The following is a 17703-nucleotide window of genomic DNA, read 5'->3' as shown; positions in this document are numbered from 1 at the left end:
GTATAGGTGTTGTATAAGACACATGTGTTCACAACAACCTACCTTTCTTGTTTTTTTATTCTGAATTTTAGAACGTTGGCAGTCTCTTTGTTTTTTGGATTTAAGACACATGTGGCCAATCGAATAAAGGTCAAATATCGCGCACTATGCATTCTCAACACCATTCATTCACAGCTAATTAAAACAAAAAGTCTTTTTCTCCGCTTAACCCCTTCCCCCTCCCCCTCGCGCAACTTACCACATTTCACCCGCATGCCCCTAAGCACAATTCGCAGTATCCACATAACACTCGTGATCGTTGATCAAGCTCGCATAAGCTTTTTCTGTGTGTGTGTGTGTGTGTGTGTGTGTGTGTGTTTGTTGTGTGTGTGTGTGTGCAGGGCCGGACTAGGCTAAGAGGAGGGGGGGGGGGGGTGCCAGTGGTGGTCCAGGGGGATGTTCCCCCTGGCAGGGTCAAGGTCTGCCCCTTGTGGGAGTCAGGGGGCAAAGCCCCCTGAAGCTGATGGGTAGGTCATATTCTGAGATAGGAAAATGGTCGCTCCTTGCATGAAACGGCATAAAATAAACATTAATAAAAAATGTTTTAAATAAGTGAGGTACATGTTTAGGCTAGGAGGGGGGGTGCGCAACCCCCATAACCCCCCCGGTAGTCCGGCCCTGGTGTGTGTGTGCGTGCGTGCACGCGTGTGTGTGCGTGCGTGCGTATTCATGTCTCTCTGTCGAATAAAAGCATCTTTAAAGTTTTGAATCAAAATGGGATCTAGTGAGCCTTTCTTTTGTTGTCTGACTGCAACTTATTTTTGAAGAAGAAGAAGAAGAAGACGAAAAAGAAGAAGAAACCCCTTTTCACAAATTTCTATTGATGTCACACAATTTTTTTTAATTTTTTATCAACATGTTGTCTTGATTGACAGCATACCACCTGGACCTGAACTATCAGTGTTGGTTACCCTTCCCTCATAAACGTGTTAACAAACCGACAATCTTTAAACCATGTTAACAAAGCAACAGTCTCCTCTGCTTCAAACTCTCTATGTATAGATCTGTTCCCAGGTCACATAGGTCAGGGCGATTATACGGGGGCTTTATCAATGCGTACGTGCGGGTATTTTTATTCCCAAGAAGCGAATACCAGCGCTTGACGTTAATCACTCAGTCTGGATGATTCCCTGTGGGCTCTGTTTCAGGGTGCGTAGTAAGTGCGGATGTTTCCATTCCGGACTGTGGGGCGCCTACATTTATCACTTTTCATTTGTCATTATTCTGTGCCTACTATGTTGAGGGTTACTGTGGGTACGCACTTTTTTAAGAATGAACTAGCTATATATAAGCACAATAAAAAAATAAAAAAATAAAATGATTTTACGGATTTATTACTCTCGATTTCTTGCTTTATATGATATATATTGCAACTAAATTCACTTCTCTATAATATTGTTTTTCTCTGTTTAATTTACTTTCTTACACTGCGCAGAGCACTGACACAATGTTACGCAGAACATCTGTGACATCACGATGACTAGTTTGGCTTATAAACTAGACACAGGCTGTTTCAAAGACTGGGATTTATTTCCGTGTTCCATGAGTTCTGTCGGCCAGTTCTGACAATGACAGAGGTACATACGTTTCCTCCAGTAGTTGCTGAAGTGTAATTGTCCTGCTTACGGTAGAAAAGGCATGTACATACACTCAAGAATTGCAACCTTTCCGTTTGAGCAAATGTCCTCTCTTTTGATGAACGGTAACATGTCTTTACTGTTTCTTTATTTGGTGTTTAACGGCGTTTTCAACCGTTCAAGGTTATATTGCGACGGGGAAAGGGGGGAGATGGGATAGAGCCACTTGTCAATTGTTTCTTGTTCACAATTTTAAGCACTAATCAAAAATTTGCTCCAGGGGCTTGCAACGTAGTACAATATATTACCTTACTGGGAGAATGCAAGTTTCCAGTACAAAGGACTTAACATTTCTTACATACTGCTTGATAAAATCTTTACAAAAATTGACTATATTCTATACAAGAAACATTTAACAAGGGTAAAAGAAGAAACAGAATCCGTTAGTCGCCTCTTACGACATGCTGGGGAGCATCGGGTAAATTCTTCCCCCTAACCCGCGGGGGGTGTCTTTACTGTAAGGTTAGAAAAATATTCCTTTTGTGAATTGAAACTATACGTATGTAACTCCTAATGCACCCTTAAAGCCGATAACAAACCCATTCCAACCAGACTGATTCGAGTTTGCATGCTATGTGACATGTTTGCAGCAACTAAAGTTTTAGAAAAATGGAACCAGACCTTCTTGTACATTGTACTGTAACAATTATATTAAAACTAAATAAAAACAACGACAAAAATCTAAGATCTCCCGCCTTAATCTTCAACAGGAAACCTCTTGTAGAAAATCTCCCCATATATGTTTTTCTTTTTTCTGAACCTAGGTCGTAATAAACAATAAAATGACCATAGAATGTAAATCAACACACGGATACAACGGCTTGTACAGTTTAACAACCGTATCGCTTTTGAAAGCAGGCTTGAAACTGCGACTATGAGTCACCACATAGCTATCAGGATCAGTCGATTTGAATGAAAACGTATGCAGGGGTCGCTATGATTGCACTCAGGTCAACAGAAATGTGTGCACCTGCATTTTGCAGGACTATTTTTATCTCCCGCTGGCGAAGGAGTGTATAGGCCACCTGTCTGGGTTAAATCCGGTGTAACACGAAATTTTTACTCCACGAAAAATTTACTCCGAAGTAACAATTTCGTACGAAATTCGTACTCCGAGTACACCTTTCGTACGAGAAAAGAACTCCACAAGGTACGAAAAAAATACTCCCTCCACGAAAGTTTGACTCCCCAATTTTTTTTACTTTCAGTAAAAATCTCGTACACGAAAATGGGATGGGGGCGAAGGGATAATGGCAATATGTGATCTCGCGCAAACAAATGTCGCGCTACCCTCCCTCCACCCCTTCCACCACCAAGACTAATAGCGTACACCTGGCGTGGGCAGTAAATTGCTCGTGTTAGGGTGGAATAATTTATTCGTTGTTTATTCGTCAGGGGAGTAACATTTTCGACCGAAATGTTGACTCGGAACACACCTGTCGTTGGAAGTAATTTTCTCGTGTTATGGGGGAGTCGTTTTTTTCGTAAAGGGAGTAACATTTTCGTACGAAATTTTTTATTCCGGAGTAAAAATCTCGTGGGAGTAATTTTCTCGTGTTACACCGGCTACCACTATACTACAGGTTGTGACTCACGCCAATGCATAGCTTTTGGGTATGTGTCAATATGTGACAGTGTCCTGAGTCCCGTTAAACTGCCAGGAGCTTAAACAAATTAATCAAAAGCGCCTGGTGGGGTCCCCTGCGTCTTCAAAGAAAGATAAAAGTGCATGAATTCAGGTTCAAGCGAGAGTGATCAAGTACATCACAGCTTTGCACAACGTTGTTTTAAGTTACCATGCCTGGGGAATCATGTCAATTTGTCATTCATGAAGCAGATCTTGGGTAATAATCCGATATGCTTTAGCAATCAACTTTACCAACTATACTGCACTTTCAGGCATTACCTCAAGGCGTAAGCTACCCGTAAAGGTGTGAGTAAATAAGTAAATGAGTAAGAGAGTACAGGAAACAGTTCGGGACACGTGCACCCTTTATCAAGAATCCTAGAAACCATACTGAACAGATCAGCCGTTTGCCAGATTAGTCATTCTAAGAGTACCAGCGAATGTGACTGCAAGCACGAAGACCGAGAAGATAAACTCTATCCACGTGAGGTCAAGGGTGTGTGCAGGACTTGAATGTTGACAACCATCTCCAGGTCAGGAGTGGGACAACTGCATTCGTTAGACTTTATCGTTTTTCAGCAATGACAGAAATCCGGCCAAATCACAACCGTTATCAGATTAGTGCAGATTTTTAAGAGGTCCGGGGTCAAACAGGTCCTCCTGATATGAGGTCAAGGTCTTTCGTTGTCTTCATATTGGCACACATCTTCAGATCAGGAGTGGGGCAACTGCGTTCAATGTACTTCATCGTTTTCCAGCAACGACAAAAATACGGACAAGCCACAGCTGATTTTAAAGAGCTACGGTTTAAAACTGGTGCCTTTGATATGAAGTCAAGGTCATCTTTGCCATGTCTCAATTTAGAGCCTTATAGATAGATAGATGCATTTACATCAATGAATGAATGGAAATCAGCAATCAATGCCCCCTTTTACTTTAGACAGGGTGTCTCAAAAACAAGTACCCGATTTTCTTTCAATACTACAGACAAGTCAGTAACTTTATTGAAATCATGTTTGCGTGATATTGTAGTCAGTTCATAGAAGTTTTGTCCCCAGTTCACAGCTTTCAGTTGAGATCGTCTGTTTCTTCACACCACGTGATCAATGTAGCCACCCCGTTTTCCAATGACAGACTGCATCCTCATTGCCATATATTGTTCATTACATTCGGGAATTTTTCCTGTGGGATGTTCTGAATTTCTCTGAGAATGTGGTGGGGCTCCATCCTGTTGGAACCACTGTGTTGTCATTCGGATTTCATTGTCCCTTCTCTTAGTTTTTCCATTTCTCGGTACTGATGTTTCAATGTCTTTTGGGGTACTTTTTTTGGAGACACCCTATAGATGAATAGCAGCGAAGAAAGACCGGATCTCGTTTGAAATGCCTTCGAGGCTTTATTTGATTTAATATCTCCGACTTCTTCAAAAAGAGCACTGTAAACAATAACACACTCAGACTCTGCGCTGATTTCAAAGTGTAGTACTTTATAAATCGAGCCTCTTGTAAACTGCACGGTGATATGCATGAATACTACAGTAAGCATAACGCTGAATATAGCCGCAGGCTAGTCTAATTTGACCCACATCAAAATTATGTTGAAACGGTTATCTTGTGTAGCGCTGGATGGCAGCGGCAGTTTAAGGTTCAGCTAATTAGCTGGCTAATTAAATCTACGGTGAAAATGTTGGTGACCCTGTGTCTGCACGTACGCTCAGGGTCATATCATTGGCATTTTTTATCTCAGTCTGTCTGTCTGCCTGTCTGCCTGTCTGTCTCTCTCTTCCACTCTCTATAACTTTATCTCCCCCCTCAACCTCTACGTCTCTTTCTCTCGCTTCCCAGCTTCCATTTTTTTCGTTTCATTTTCCTTTTTGTTTTGTTTTCTGTTTTTGTGTGTGGTCAAAATGCGCGCATTGATGATCAGATGATTAGTTGAAACCAGAACTAGCAACTGAGCTGGCCACGCCACTTGACATAAACTCACTGGTTAGTCAATATATATTATCGGAAGTCTGTCATCCGAGGGTTTAGATAATCAACCCTTTGTGCAACGACCGGATCGAAGCCATCCAAACGCTAGATGTCATCAATATGCACGAACTGTATATTAATATCAATATGACTGTGTAGGTTTTATAGATGTGGTCTCTATGTTTCCGTTATACTTTATACAGTCCGATTCTAACTGCACAAAGCAATGCACACAGATTTAAACATGACTACTGCTTAATATTTCAGAGATAAAGTTCAGGAGGTAAAGAAGATAATAGGTTGACACCTATTCAAAATATAATGACTGCAAGTTCTTCTCCATTTAAAAGGCGCTTTTGAATGACAAGGCGCGGCCTCATTGCACCCTTTTCAACAGACTCATCGCCGACAGTTACAGAAAGCCGACACACGCTGTAACCTTAAACCCTGACAGTGACATAATGCGCATGGCATTCAGCTTTTCTTCTTCTCGTCCTTTACTTTTACGCGGCGAACAGTCTGAATGGTAATTTCACGCTTGCTTAGCTGCGAACAATGACAGACGCGGTGCCTACAAAGTTCAAAATGAAGGCGATGTAATCTAACCTAAACCAAAACACAACATTCAAATTCAAATTTCCCTTTAATGTTAAGCATTACATTTCGTGTGAATTTCCCCACGTCAGATGGCGTAGGGGCTCCGCCCACATATATATATATAATTTAACTTCAGCAGGACCGACGACGCACTGCAGACTGATTATCCCAGCCCGCTACACGTTGCATGAAAGGAAAACAGGCCAAGTACTCGTCATAATCCCTATCGCGGCATAAATAATAGGCAGTGCGTCATCTGTGCCGCTGAAACTGCGCAGGTATATTCTGCCCATAACTGTGGTCGGCTGCAGAAACGGACGTAGGACTAGGAGTTGTCGTTGGGCTTAACTCGAGGAAAAAAGCCCGCCAGTGGTGACAGTGGTTTTAGTGCCGCGGGTGCATCTACGCATAGTCGTAACTACAGAACAATTTTAACGAAGGCCACCGGACATTAAACTGCATAATTATGCTGTCTCAGTACAAGTTATGAGACATGGAAGTCTTGCTTAGCCCAGGATGTGTGTCTATAGAACGTTTTATAGATATATATTATAAAAGTTAGATATTTTTAAAACACAACAAACACATATTTTTGAACATGTTGTCTTGCCTCCTTGGCAAAATCAAACTATCAAGATAGTTTTACCAAATTTAGCAACATTGGGTTTCGAAGTTAGTATGAAATTGAAAAGGTTAAGAGTTTACAAATAGAGAGATAGGGGTAAAAGAGGGAAGAAAGGGGGAGATTGGATGTAAAAATCGTATTCAAAATTAGTTATATTGCCCAAAACAAAGACGCACGCAGACATATAGAGAGACACGCTTAGGCCAAAAAAAAAGAAGGTGTGGTTAAGGTAACATAGCCACACAAAAAATAGCGTAGGAAGGTAGGCAATCACTTTTTTTTTAAAACTTTTTTTTCTAATGTGTACAAATTAAACCTACTTGACAGGGAAATTAGTGTGCGACTCGAGCGCTTTCGCTTTCATTGCGTTTTCTGCACTCGTTTTCTTGTTTTTTGTGTTATTTTTTTGACAAATTATGTAATAAAAAGTTATAGGGTCGGCCCCTAAAAATAGGGTAGGTCGGGTTACTGTAACCACACCTATTTTTTTTTAGGCCTTACAGATAGACAGCCAGCCAGCCACGCACGCACGCACGCACACACACACACACACACACACACACACACACACACACACACACACACACACACACACACACATATCCTCTCTCACGCTGGCCCACTTTCCCACCACCACGACCACCACTAATGAACCTCAAACAAAAATCACAAGCCACACAGACTAGCATCCAGCAACACGACACAAAAGCATCTATAGCCAAGCGACAGCCTGCACGTGCTACTCCAAACACAACATTGTATCCACATAACACATCAGAAACACTGACCTTAATGATGGCCTCCAAGCTGTCACAGTACATCCGCTCTGTATCCACAATCTCCATCACCACTCTCTGCACGTACGTCACGTAGCTCCCTCCTTTGACACTCCCTGCACTCCCCTTCATACTCCCACCCCTCCCAGGCACTCCCCCGTCGTGCTTCTTGCTATGACTCCGGATCCGAGTGGGCGACGAGGTCATAGGGGAGTCTGCAGAGTGGGAGTGCTGCGTGGGAGAGGAAGAGGAAGATTTGTTCGACCTGTGAGGACAAGAATACTCCTGCTTGTCCCGAGCTTCGCCAGAGCACTCCTTGCAAGGGGAGTGTAAAGCGCTTCCTGGGCTTCCGATCGAAGAAGGGGAAGACGTTGGCGAGGTCTCGGTTTTACTCCTCAGCGAAAGAGACGATGGCACGGCTAGAGACGAAGAGCCTTGGCCTCTCTCCTCCGAGGCACAGACAGCACTGTCGTTTGCGTGTCTGTTTTCACTGTTGGTCTCAGCGTTTGCTGACGATGACACTGACGCACTGTCGATGGCACGTACTCCATGGTCTTCAGAAACCTCCATGCTGGAGTCGTGAGCTTCAGAATCTATAGCAGACTCTTCCAGGGGTGGAACGTCCGGGATGTCGAAATGGGAGGCCAGGAACCTTCTCCTGGCTATAGCGGTGGGGGAGAGGGGAGAAGAACAACTGTGATGATGAGACAAGCTGTGCACCTGCATAGGTAGGGGTGAGGACTGGATCCCTCCTGTGGACGAACTTCTGCTCACCGAAGGCGCAGAGAGTGAGGACGATACAGCGGGAGAGCTGGCATCACATAAGCTTCCTCTAGCACCACCCACTGGAGTCCCTGAAGCACCGACACTTTCAGGAGAGGTTAGCAGCACGCTTCTCAGAGGAGACGGAGCAGAAGCAGAATGGCACAAGGCTCCAGCATTCCCACGAGAAGATAGAGAAGGGGGAAGAAGATTCTCCCCTCCGTTGGTAGACGACGAGGTGTGACTGAGAGGAGTCAGGGTGCCAGAGCTGCCACTGGTTCGTCTGTAATCCGAACCTTCACCCTGTGAGACTGCACCACCCGCACCCATCTCTCTATCCACACCACTGCTGCTTCTGCGGGGTTTGCGAATGGAGTCCGGAAGACTAATAATCACAGGTCTGACGGAGGTCTGTAAGGGCTTCATCACCACAGCTTGCTGCTTCTTGCCCAGTCCTCTTTCCACAGAAGAACTTGCCTCCATGGGTAAAGTGCTGTTGCTGTTGGTGTTAGTGTTGTCGTTGTGGTTGGCGTTGGCATGAGCCACGGCCATAGCCAGTGAGTTCTGCTGCTGCTGCAGTGACGGGGAGGTGCAGAGCGAGCTACTGGAGCTCGTCGGGCTGCTCAGGCTGGTGGAAGACTTCCCTGAAGGAGAGGGCGGCTCAAGTAGACCTCCCCTACCACTACCACCACCACCACCACCACAAGATGTGTCCAGTCTTAACGCCGGGCGTCCAAGGGGTTGTGTCCTGCAGTCGAAACACTGAGGGTCCACAGAGGACTCATCTTGACCACTCAGATTCCCTGGAGCCGTCAGAGACGCAGTACTCGAATCGTCCGTGGAGGTCATAGACACTCGATCCGACACAGCCTCAGAGGTCAAGGAGGACACGGGGTCGGAGGTCAAGGACACGCGATCAGAGGTCAAGGACACGCGGTCGGAGGTCAAGGACACGGCGAGGTTGGAGTCGCTGGAGGTCTGAGAAGCGAAGTCGGAGCTGGTCTCTTCCCCGCCATCCTGACAGAGGTTGGGGCGCTTGTGCTGGGGACGGGGCAGGGAGGCGGAGGACACTGAAGACAGGGAGCTGATGCTGAGCGGTCGCTTCTTCACCTGCACACAAACAAAGACTTATAGATGTCAAATCTGAGGTAGATGTCTGTCTCACCTTCTACATGGGATTCGAGCATGATTTCACTTCAACAAATTATTCCAAATAGAGCATGATTTCACTTCAACAAATTATACCAATTAGAGCATGATTTCACTTCAACAAATTATACCAAATAGAGCATGATTTCACTTCAACAAATTATACCAATTAGAGCATGATTTCACTTCAACAAATTATACCAATTAGAGCATGATTTCACTTCAACAAATTAAACCAAATAGAGCATGATTTCACTTCAACAAATTATACCAAAATAGAACATGATTTCACTTCAACAAATTATACCAAATACAGCATGATTTCACTTCAACAAATTATACCAAACATCTTCAGCCTAGGGGTTTGGGAAGGTGGAAATCGTTGGATGATGTTTATAAACATCCTGTTTTGGAAATTCTTGTTTCGCTGGCACCAACATGAGCGCTCTTTGTGTTGAAAAGAATGAGTTGTGTTATTATACCCTATTTAACACTTTATACATCTAACAACAAACACAGCTTCCAGAAAAAAATGGGGTACCTTGTCCCTATCCAGCCCAGCACCGTCTCTCAGTGGCTCCATCATTAGGAGCGACACCGGTCTGGGACTTCCGCTTCCGGTCACGTGACAAGAGCGAACCCACAACCGCTGGCGGCTGTCACGGTCAGTCACCCAGAAACCTAATGAATCCGCGGAGGTCACACATGAGTGAGTCGCGCCAAGACCAGCAAAGCCGCCTACATGGTCCGGGTGTTGATGGTGGTTGTGGGGGTCGCTGATGGAGGTGTCGTTGTTGTCGGTGTCGTCGTTTTCATTCGACGCTGCGAGGTTGTCGTAGATGCTGAGCAAGGAAGGAGCGAGGTCAAGGGAGGAGCCTGAAACAGATAAGAAGGGGGTCTGGCTTAGTATGGAGTGTAGAAATATTTTCTGTTTCCAGGAAAATAAAACTGTTATCTGTTGTGTATCAGATCCTGTTTTGCGAAGGAATCACCCCCCCGTCATGAAGTACATATATGCGGCAGCAACAACAACAACAACAACAACAACAACAACAACAACAACAACAACAACAACAACAACAACAACAACAACAACACTCTGGCCTCAAGTACCAAGCATTTCTGAATGGGCCGTTTGACGGTACAACAAACTACATGTGTATCTGAATTCTTTTTTCGTATGCAGTCGCACGAACTAAAACGGAACCTCAAACAAACACACAGCGAGCAACAAAAAGATCTTGCTCGTGTATGAATATCAAGCCATAACATAGCTTCTGCCAGTGAACGAAGTGACAGAATTCCCAGACATGCACACAAACATGATATCCCACAAAAAGCATTACTACCAGGTCACAATTTCTCCAGTCCAGAGCATAACACGAAATTCGTGTCCCGATCGCCTATCGCTGACAAAGAACACTATCCACAGTGTTGGGTTGACGCCCATTCCGTGTCAAACGTGTCAGGTACCGTATCTGATCGTTTATTCCCCACGAAAACTTAAAAATTACTTCTCCAACTATCTTTCGACTAACTGTGAAGGCGAACAGTGTGTACTTTTTTTCCAACTATCTTTTTGGCCTAATTACGTGAACAGTGTGTCTATTCTGCAAGGTCTTACTTGTGGGAGGCTAGCGTAACGCGGTTGTGACTGTAATGTAGAATGTAAACGTATCTTATCGGACAAGATGTGGAAATGTGATTTAATCATTTATTCCGTTGGCTGGAGAAACAACATTGCGAACAGCAGAGACGCGATAAACACAAGCTAAGGTAATCTGCATAACGATTGAAAACTAAAAACCCTGCAATTTGTTGATGCTTAGCTTTTTTTCGAACGAAGCATAGGACTTTTTAGCATTTTTGAGAAACTTATACTTTGACGTACTGCTATGGAATAAAAATGATATATTTACTCATCACGTTTGGTCACATAGTCCTTGTGAGAAGAACGAAAGAGAAACAGAGAGAGGGCCAGCGAGTCATCACGAGGATCACACACACACACACCGGCACACACACACGCACACACCTACACACCCACACACACACACACACACACACACACACACACTAACACTAACACTAACACTAACACTAAGACAGTGACGCGCGCGTGCGCACGAAATCCTTAGATCTGTCATAGCACAATGTCTTCGACTGTATAAACCTTCAGAACAAATATCCTCCCGCTGACAGTCAAGTATTTCTACAATTATACGGATTATAATCAACACTTACCTTAACCTTTCGTTATTCTGACACACTAACCTCTTACACAATCACACTCATGGATAGGTCCCGACCCTACTCCCCATAACTGTACACCCGACACAGACAAGTACGCACGAGTTCCGTAACGGCTGAAATAGCTACGCAAACAAAGGGCGCAACGCACAAGGGCGGAATTATCTGTAATAACAAAGGTGACACAGATTATACATACTACAGGCCATACACTGTGTCTAGGCCAAACTCTACACGAAGGATTGGGGGTCCACCGACTAACTATTCTCTGAAACGGCCCTTCACTGAAACCTTGACGTTCACTTGGCTAGCGCCGCTGAAACTGACTGATTTATCGTCGTTATGTCTCACGACAAGGAACTGAAAATACGACGTTTGGGATCAACATGGGTTGCAATAAGGGACCTTGTTGCCCCGTGCGAATCTGACATAAACGAGGGTACTATCTACAGTTTGCTTTATACCTGACGCACAACCACAGGGTATACATTCCGTACGTGAAGACAACACTTGTGCTAACAAAACTGACCCACTGATTTTAGCCACTGATATGCTGCGCTGATGGAAGCAAAGTGTCAGGCGAAGTAATGTAGAAGGAAGTAAACGTATCCGACTTAGTGAAAGAACATGAGGGCACACGGCATACCAAGGCCCTGACATAGTAGATTCTTGCATGGGCTCAACTTCACTAAACCTACTCGGATATTCTATGTAGAAAGACATAAGATATCACAATTATCACAGGGGTGCACACGGTATACAAAACAACCGAATTTCACTGCAGGCAAAACTCTTCTGAAATTGATACCTGTTCTGAAACTGTAATATAGACAACATGAATGAACACACAGCAATCCGCAAAGTGGATTCGGGCCAAAACAGGCACAACTGACTTCACTGAAATTAAAACCTGTCCGGAAACTCTATAGGCAACATGAAGGCACATACATCATTACACAAAGTAAATTCCACTGCAGGCAAAACTTAAACTGCGTCACTGATATTGCAAAGTAAATTCTAACAGGCAAACGTTCTTTGAAATTGAAACCTGTTCGGAAACTCCAAAGACCCAGTACAAGAAGACTCACACAGCATACCTCGAACTGAGTAAATTCCGGCCAACACAAGCAAAACTTCACAGTGAAGTTGAAACCTGTTCGGAAACTCTACAGGCTCATCGCCTAACCTGACGGGGACACAACCACACGGACAGTGCACTAAGTGCACACACACACTGATAAGAAAATCACTAGGGGTCGTGACTATCAGCTTGCCCCCAAACACCACCACCACGGGAGACCCTGATTATCAAATGTCTTTATCAGTCACGATGGTCTCGAAACCTGCCGCGGCTTGCCTGAACTAAACTGAAATCCACTTGAGCTTAGTTCAAAATCAGTTCCAGCCGCAGTGAATGAAGAATTCTGGTGTACTGGACGACTAGCATCGACAGATCAAGAACAATATTCTGAAATCAGTGATTGAAGAATTCTACATAGTGGACGGCTAACATCGAATGAATCAAGTGCAAAATTAGTCCCAGAATTCAACCAGTCACTGGAGAGTATTATACACACTGGAACTGGAAGCCTGACACAGATCAACTGCAACGTACCGAAGCCAGCGACTGAAGAAGTGTATATGTATTCGACCGCTGACACATATGCCAGGAACAGGTGTGATGTTTAGACTTGATTGACAAGGGCGAAATGATCGGTCAGTCTAAAGACGTTCACTGGAAGGTTAGCCTAGCTGCAACTGACCTGATCTTACCGAATGTTTATTGACATATAATTATGGCTACATACGCAACCGCGGGCTACTCTTGGAATAACTCAGTTGAGATTGTTTCATTCTTATCAGTATATAGCCTATATTATCAGGATATTCTGCAACTACAGTGGCTTCCTGATTTCACGTACCAAACGAAATGACATTGGATTTAAAAAAAATAAAAATAAATGAAAGACACGAGATTTTCCGCACTTATTACAAGTTAGTAGATTTTACCATTGATCATAAGCCTATTTAGAAAAAACAATACCATGCTTCAGAAAGGAAACGCCGAAAGCACCGTTCCTGCTTAGAGCTATAGCTTGCATGTAATCAACTTTTCAATCGGGAATTTAAAACTAACTGTACGGCGAGTTAAACCGGCCGTTTAACAAACTAACAAACAAACTAACAAACAAATACAAACCTCTAAAAAGGCAACAGTCGTGGTCCTGATACAATTGTTTAGTATTTGTCACATTTGAAGCATGCTCTTTGTTCGTATAAAATCCAGGACTGACGGATTCGAGTTAAACCGAATAGAATATGGGATCTTTAAATATGTATACAGTATCACTTTAACTAGATATCGCCCGCCGCCAAGATCGCGCGAACTGCATGGTGTGGGCCGGTGAGATTACAAAGAATTATTTGTTCCCCAAGGCTTGCCGAGACAAGATAAATCGCCGAGTCCGGAACTGGAGCGGAAACACAACGAAAATAGTGTTTCCATCTGCATGCTATCATCGTGTGTATTATATATTGCTGTTACATTGTTCACTCGTTGAGTCACCGTGACTTATGGAAAACTTTCAATTATTGGGCCTCAATGAAAGTTTGAAATGTTGACAGGCTATTGCTACTGCCGCCCTCGTAAACTGATTCCAGTTATTATGACTAAGCCCTGAATGAAAGCACACAAAAGAAACCATATATCCATATATGCCGTTAAATATGATTATAGTAATCCAGAACGCACGCAAGCACGCACTCACATAGCCGGGTATGAGCTTACACGCTATAACACACACACTCACACACACGCATACACGCACATACAGAGAAGCACGCATACATGCACGCACGCATGCACACACACACATATACACACGAGGACACACGCACGCACGCACACACGGCACACACACTCACACACACACACACAGGCACACACTCACACACACACACACACACACACACACTAAGTACAGGCCCGAGGGAGAGACTGAGGGGAGAGAAAAGGAGAGAGTGAGAGAGAGTGAGAGAGAGTGAGAGAGAGAGAGAGAGAGAGAGAGAGAGAGAGAGAGAGGGGGGAAGAGAAGGAGAGAGAGAAAGAGAAAGAAAGAGCGAGAGAGAGATAGGAAAAGAGAGAGAGAGAGAGAGAGAGAGAGAGAGAGAGAGAGAGAGAGACTCTTCTCACCTGTTCTCTCCCCCCCTCCCCTCACACCTAACCCCCATCCCTTCTGGACAAGCCCGAGACGATGACCGGCAGGTAGATAAAGAGGGCAGGGCCAGGCATGCCATGCACAAATAAATACACATCAGCGAGGAATTTCCATGCAGATGCCTTTTCGCGTGCCTCTCATTCACAACCTGTCGTCTCTCAGACAGCGGCGGTAGGGGTCAGATAAAACTGGTATGCAGACTAAAAGCAATTTTCACTCGAAGATGTTAATCATATTTACAACATTTTGCAGTGAAAACGGGGTATTTTTGAGATTGAAACAGCAGCTGCTGCTAACACACAGCAAAGCCCTGCAGTTCAAGCGAACAAATTAAGCCATAATTATTAGTTCCGCTTGAGTATGACCTACCCCCCCCCCCCCCATTCCTGCCGTCCCCAATCCCCGCATAGCGCCCTAGTCTTAACATAGGCCCTGCTATCAAGTCAACTTTTGAATGAGAAATAACATTTGAGATGAAAACTGGCTAACTGTTTATAATATTACAAACCTGTCCAAACTGACAATGACATTTTCCCAACGTCCCCATCGCATGCAAGCAAAATCACTCACGTTGAACACATAAACATACATTTTGCATGCAGGTACACAAATTAACATACTCATATTATGCAGATATACTTTATATCAATCACTATCATGCTTGATCTTACCAAAGAACTCATCCCACGTGATTGAATTTCTGCACGGGCCTTCCTCAATACCTTTGCGGGCACTCAGCATGGACGAAGTGTTACATTTCAGTTCGTAATGCAAAGTCTGGCACTCGTGGCACAAAACGACTGACAGTCGCCCGTGGTTCGTCTCCCCGAGATCCATTCTCGACTCGTGTTGCTGAGATTGAGACGTCATCATCTGCTCGTCATCTGACTCGGATCTTGACGCCATGATGATTGCGGATCGAGAGTTCGTGTGGAAAGTTCTTCACTCGTTTTTTTCAAGACGAGTTTTCTTCCATGATTTCTGTTCTCTTCCTCTACAACTTTTCACAGTCAAGAGGAGTCACTGTTGTTTCGATGGGTGCTGACATCTTAAGCGTCAGTAGCTTTAGTAAGAACTCTTCACTGAACCCCGGCTGCTCAAGTTTCAACACAAGTCCGACAGTGTGAAAAAAGCCAAGTTCGAAATCCTTACTTGTAATTCGACAAAATCAACATCTATTTTTGTTTACATGTCTGTTTCCCGTGGTTTTCTTCTACTCAAGCCTTCACACTAAAAGAATAAGTCAAGTTAGGCCTACTTCGAAATAGTTATGGTTTCTTGCATGCTAAGTTCCAGGCCGAGATTCGTCTTGTTCAGCTTCTTTCTGTGGGCGAAATGAAGACATCACTTGTGAGGAATCCTGCTATCTCTGCATGAAAAGAGTGGTATCAGATGACTGAGTGACCGTGCCACCAATTAACCTAGCAGGGTCCTCAGTCCCGAAAACGCTTTTGATTAGCCTACTGATTAAAAGGCGCTTGGCGAGCCAAGATTTTCAACCAGCATCTCAAAAAGCTCCACACTCACAACTTCACCTACTGATAAAATACAAAATCTTGTGAACTTTGAGTTAAAGTGACGCCGCGAAAGTTGATAAATCACACCTCTAAATTTACAATCAAACTAACTTATCAGAAAATAATGGTTACTATCGCTTCTAACTTAGTTTTGTTCGAACAAACTAACTTATCAGAAAATAATGTTTCCGATCGCTTCTAACTTATTTCGTTCTAAATGTATCATACTTTACTGTCAATCAGTGTACGGCCTACATCACAGAAAGGAAACCTGCCAGCACCACAGACGTGCTGTCTCATAAACCAATTGGTTTTTATCACCGATGTACCCTATTCTGCACAAGGGTGCAACGCTATCAGTACGCGTATCTTCGATGCACATCCTTAGTTCCATTCCATTAAAAACACCCGACCTCTGCTTAAAGGCAGAGTAAGCCTCCCGTAAACCATCACAGATACGGTCAGGCTTTTACACACAGTACAAACACCCTTTCATTTAAACACTCACCAATTGAGAACATCCTAGGTGCCCTTCGTAAAGAGCGAACAATTTTCAAAGAATTTATTTTTGCGTGGTTTATCTTACCCCTGAGCCATCGTGAACCCGTGTGATCCAGTTTTCCCTTTTCACAATGCAGTCGTCATAGTTAGTCATTTGAATGCGACTCGACGCGCGTGAGCTTATCTACAATAGCACGTTTTTTTTATGCACGAACCAACGGCTGTGGTTCACAAGAACTCTAGCGATGGCTTTTGACTGTTGAGAGGAACGGCGATTTGCACTGATAAACCGGCCGTCGTCTGCTACGACCCTTGCGTGACCCTGCTTCCGGGCTTTTCTTTTTTTAAACTTTCACAACTTCGAATTGTTCTGATCTTGTCTTGATGAAAAACGAATTCTTTTATGATTAAAGAATGTTTGTGTAACAAGCTGTCAATTTATTATTTAGATTTTAAAAGTTAGGTCTAGCGCAAAAACGAGGCGCCGTTGTTGTTAACGGAACAAGTCTACGAAAATAAATTCTTGGAAAATGTCTATCACGCTCGACAGAAAGCAGCCAGGATGTTCCCGTTCGGTGAGCGTTCAAATGGAAGTATGCTACGGTACTGTATTTAGACGCTCGGGGAGCTCTGTGATGGTTTACGGGAGGTTTACTGTGCCTTTAATTGATTTTGTCCTTTCATCAACCTTTCTCGCAAACTATCTGCTTAATGTGTTCATCCTAATTTAACAGTGATAGTCGGTCCGCCATGGCTACAAACACAGTAACACAAACAGCAAGGAAACATGAAAATGGACTTTTTCAGGTTTTCTGATATCATAGGTAACATCAATAACAGCAGCAGGTCAGTTTTACAGCGCGTAACCGTTTTTGAGAGGTCCATTTTATTGGCAAATGTGAGCACATTTCGCACACCAGCACAAACCCACACGCCCGTCTACTTGTATATATACATACATAATATTATATGCTGAATGACGCTATGTAACACAAACACCATGTATTGAGTATTTTTTGAAAACTTTAGCTT

At 43.8% G+C, this 17703-nt stretch overlaps 1 protein-coding gene across 1 annotated transcript in view; it reads right to left on the bottom strand.

The window, feature by feature from the left end:
* The window catches only part of LOC138953863 (uncharacterized), a 40773-nt gene extending 24745 nt beyond the window's left edge, over positions 1-16028 (bottom strand). The window contains exons 1-3 of the mRNA XM_070325820.1: positions 15325-16028; positions 9727-10061; positions 7287-9146 (exon numbers count right to left, since the gene is read on the bottom strand). Of these exons, the coding sequence (XP_070181921.1) occupies positions 7287-9146; positions 9727-10061; positions 15325-15559 (2430 nt within the window). The 5' untranslated portion in view covers positions 15560-16028. The remainder of the gene's footprint in view (positions 1-7286; positions 9147-9726; positions 10062-15324) is intronic.
* Between the last annotated feature and the right edge of the window lie 1675 nt (positions 16029-17703).

The sequence above is a fragment of the Littorina saxatilis genome, linkage group LG17, assembly GCF_037325665.1.
Source record: "Littorina saxatilis isolate snail1 linkage group LG17, US_GU_Lsax_2.0, whole genome shotgun sequence".
Lineage (NCBI taxonomy): Eukaryota > Metazoa > Mollusca > Gastropoda > Littorinimorpha > Littorinidae > Littorina > Littorina saxatilis.
This window is presented reverse-complemented; position numbering and strand designations above follow the sequence as displayed.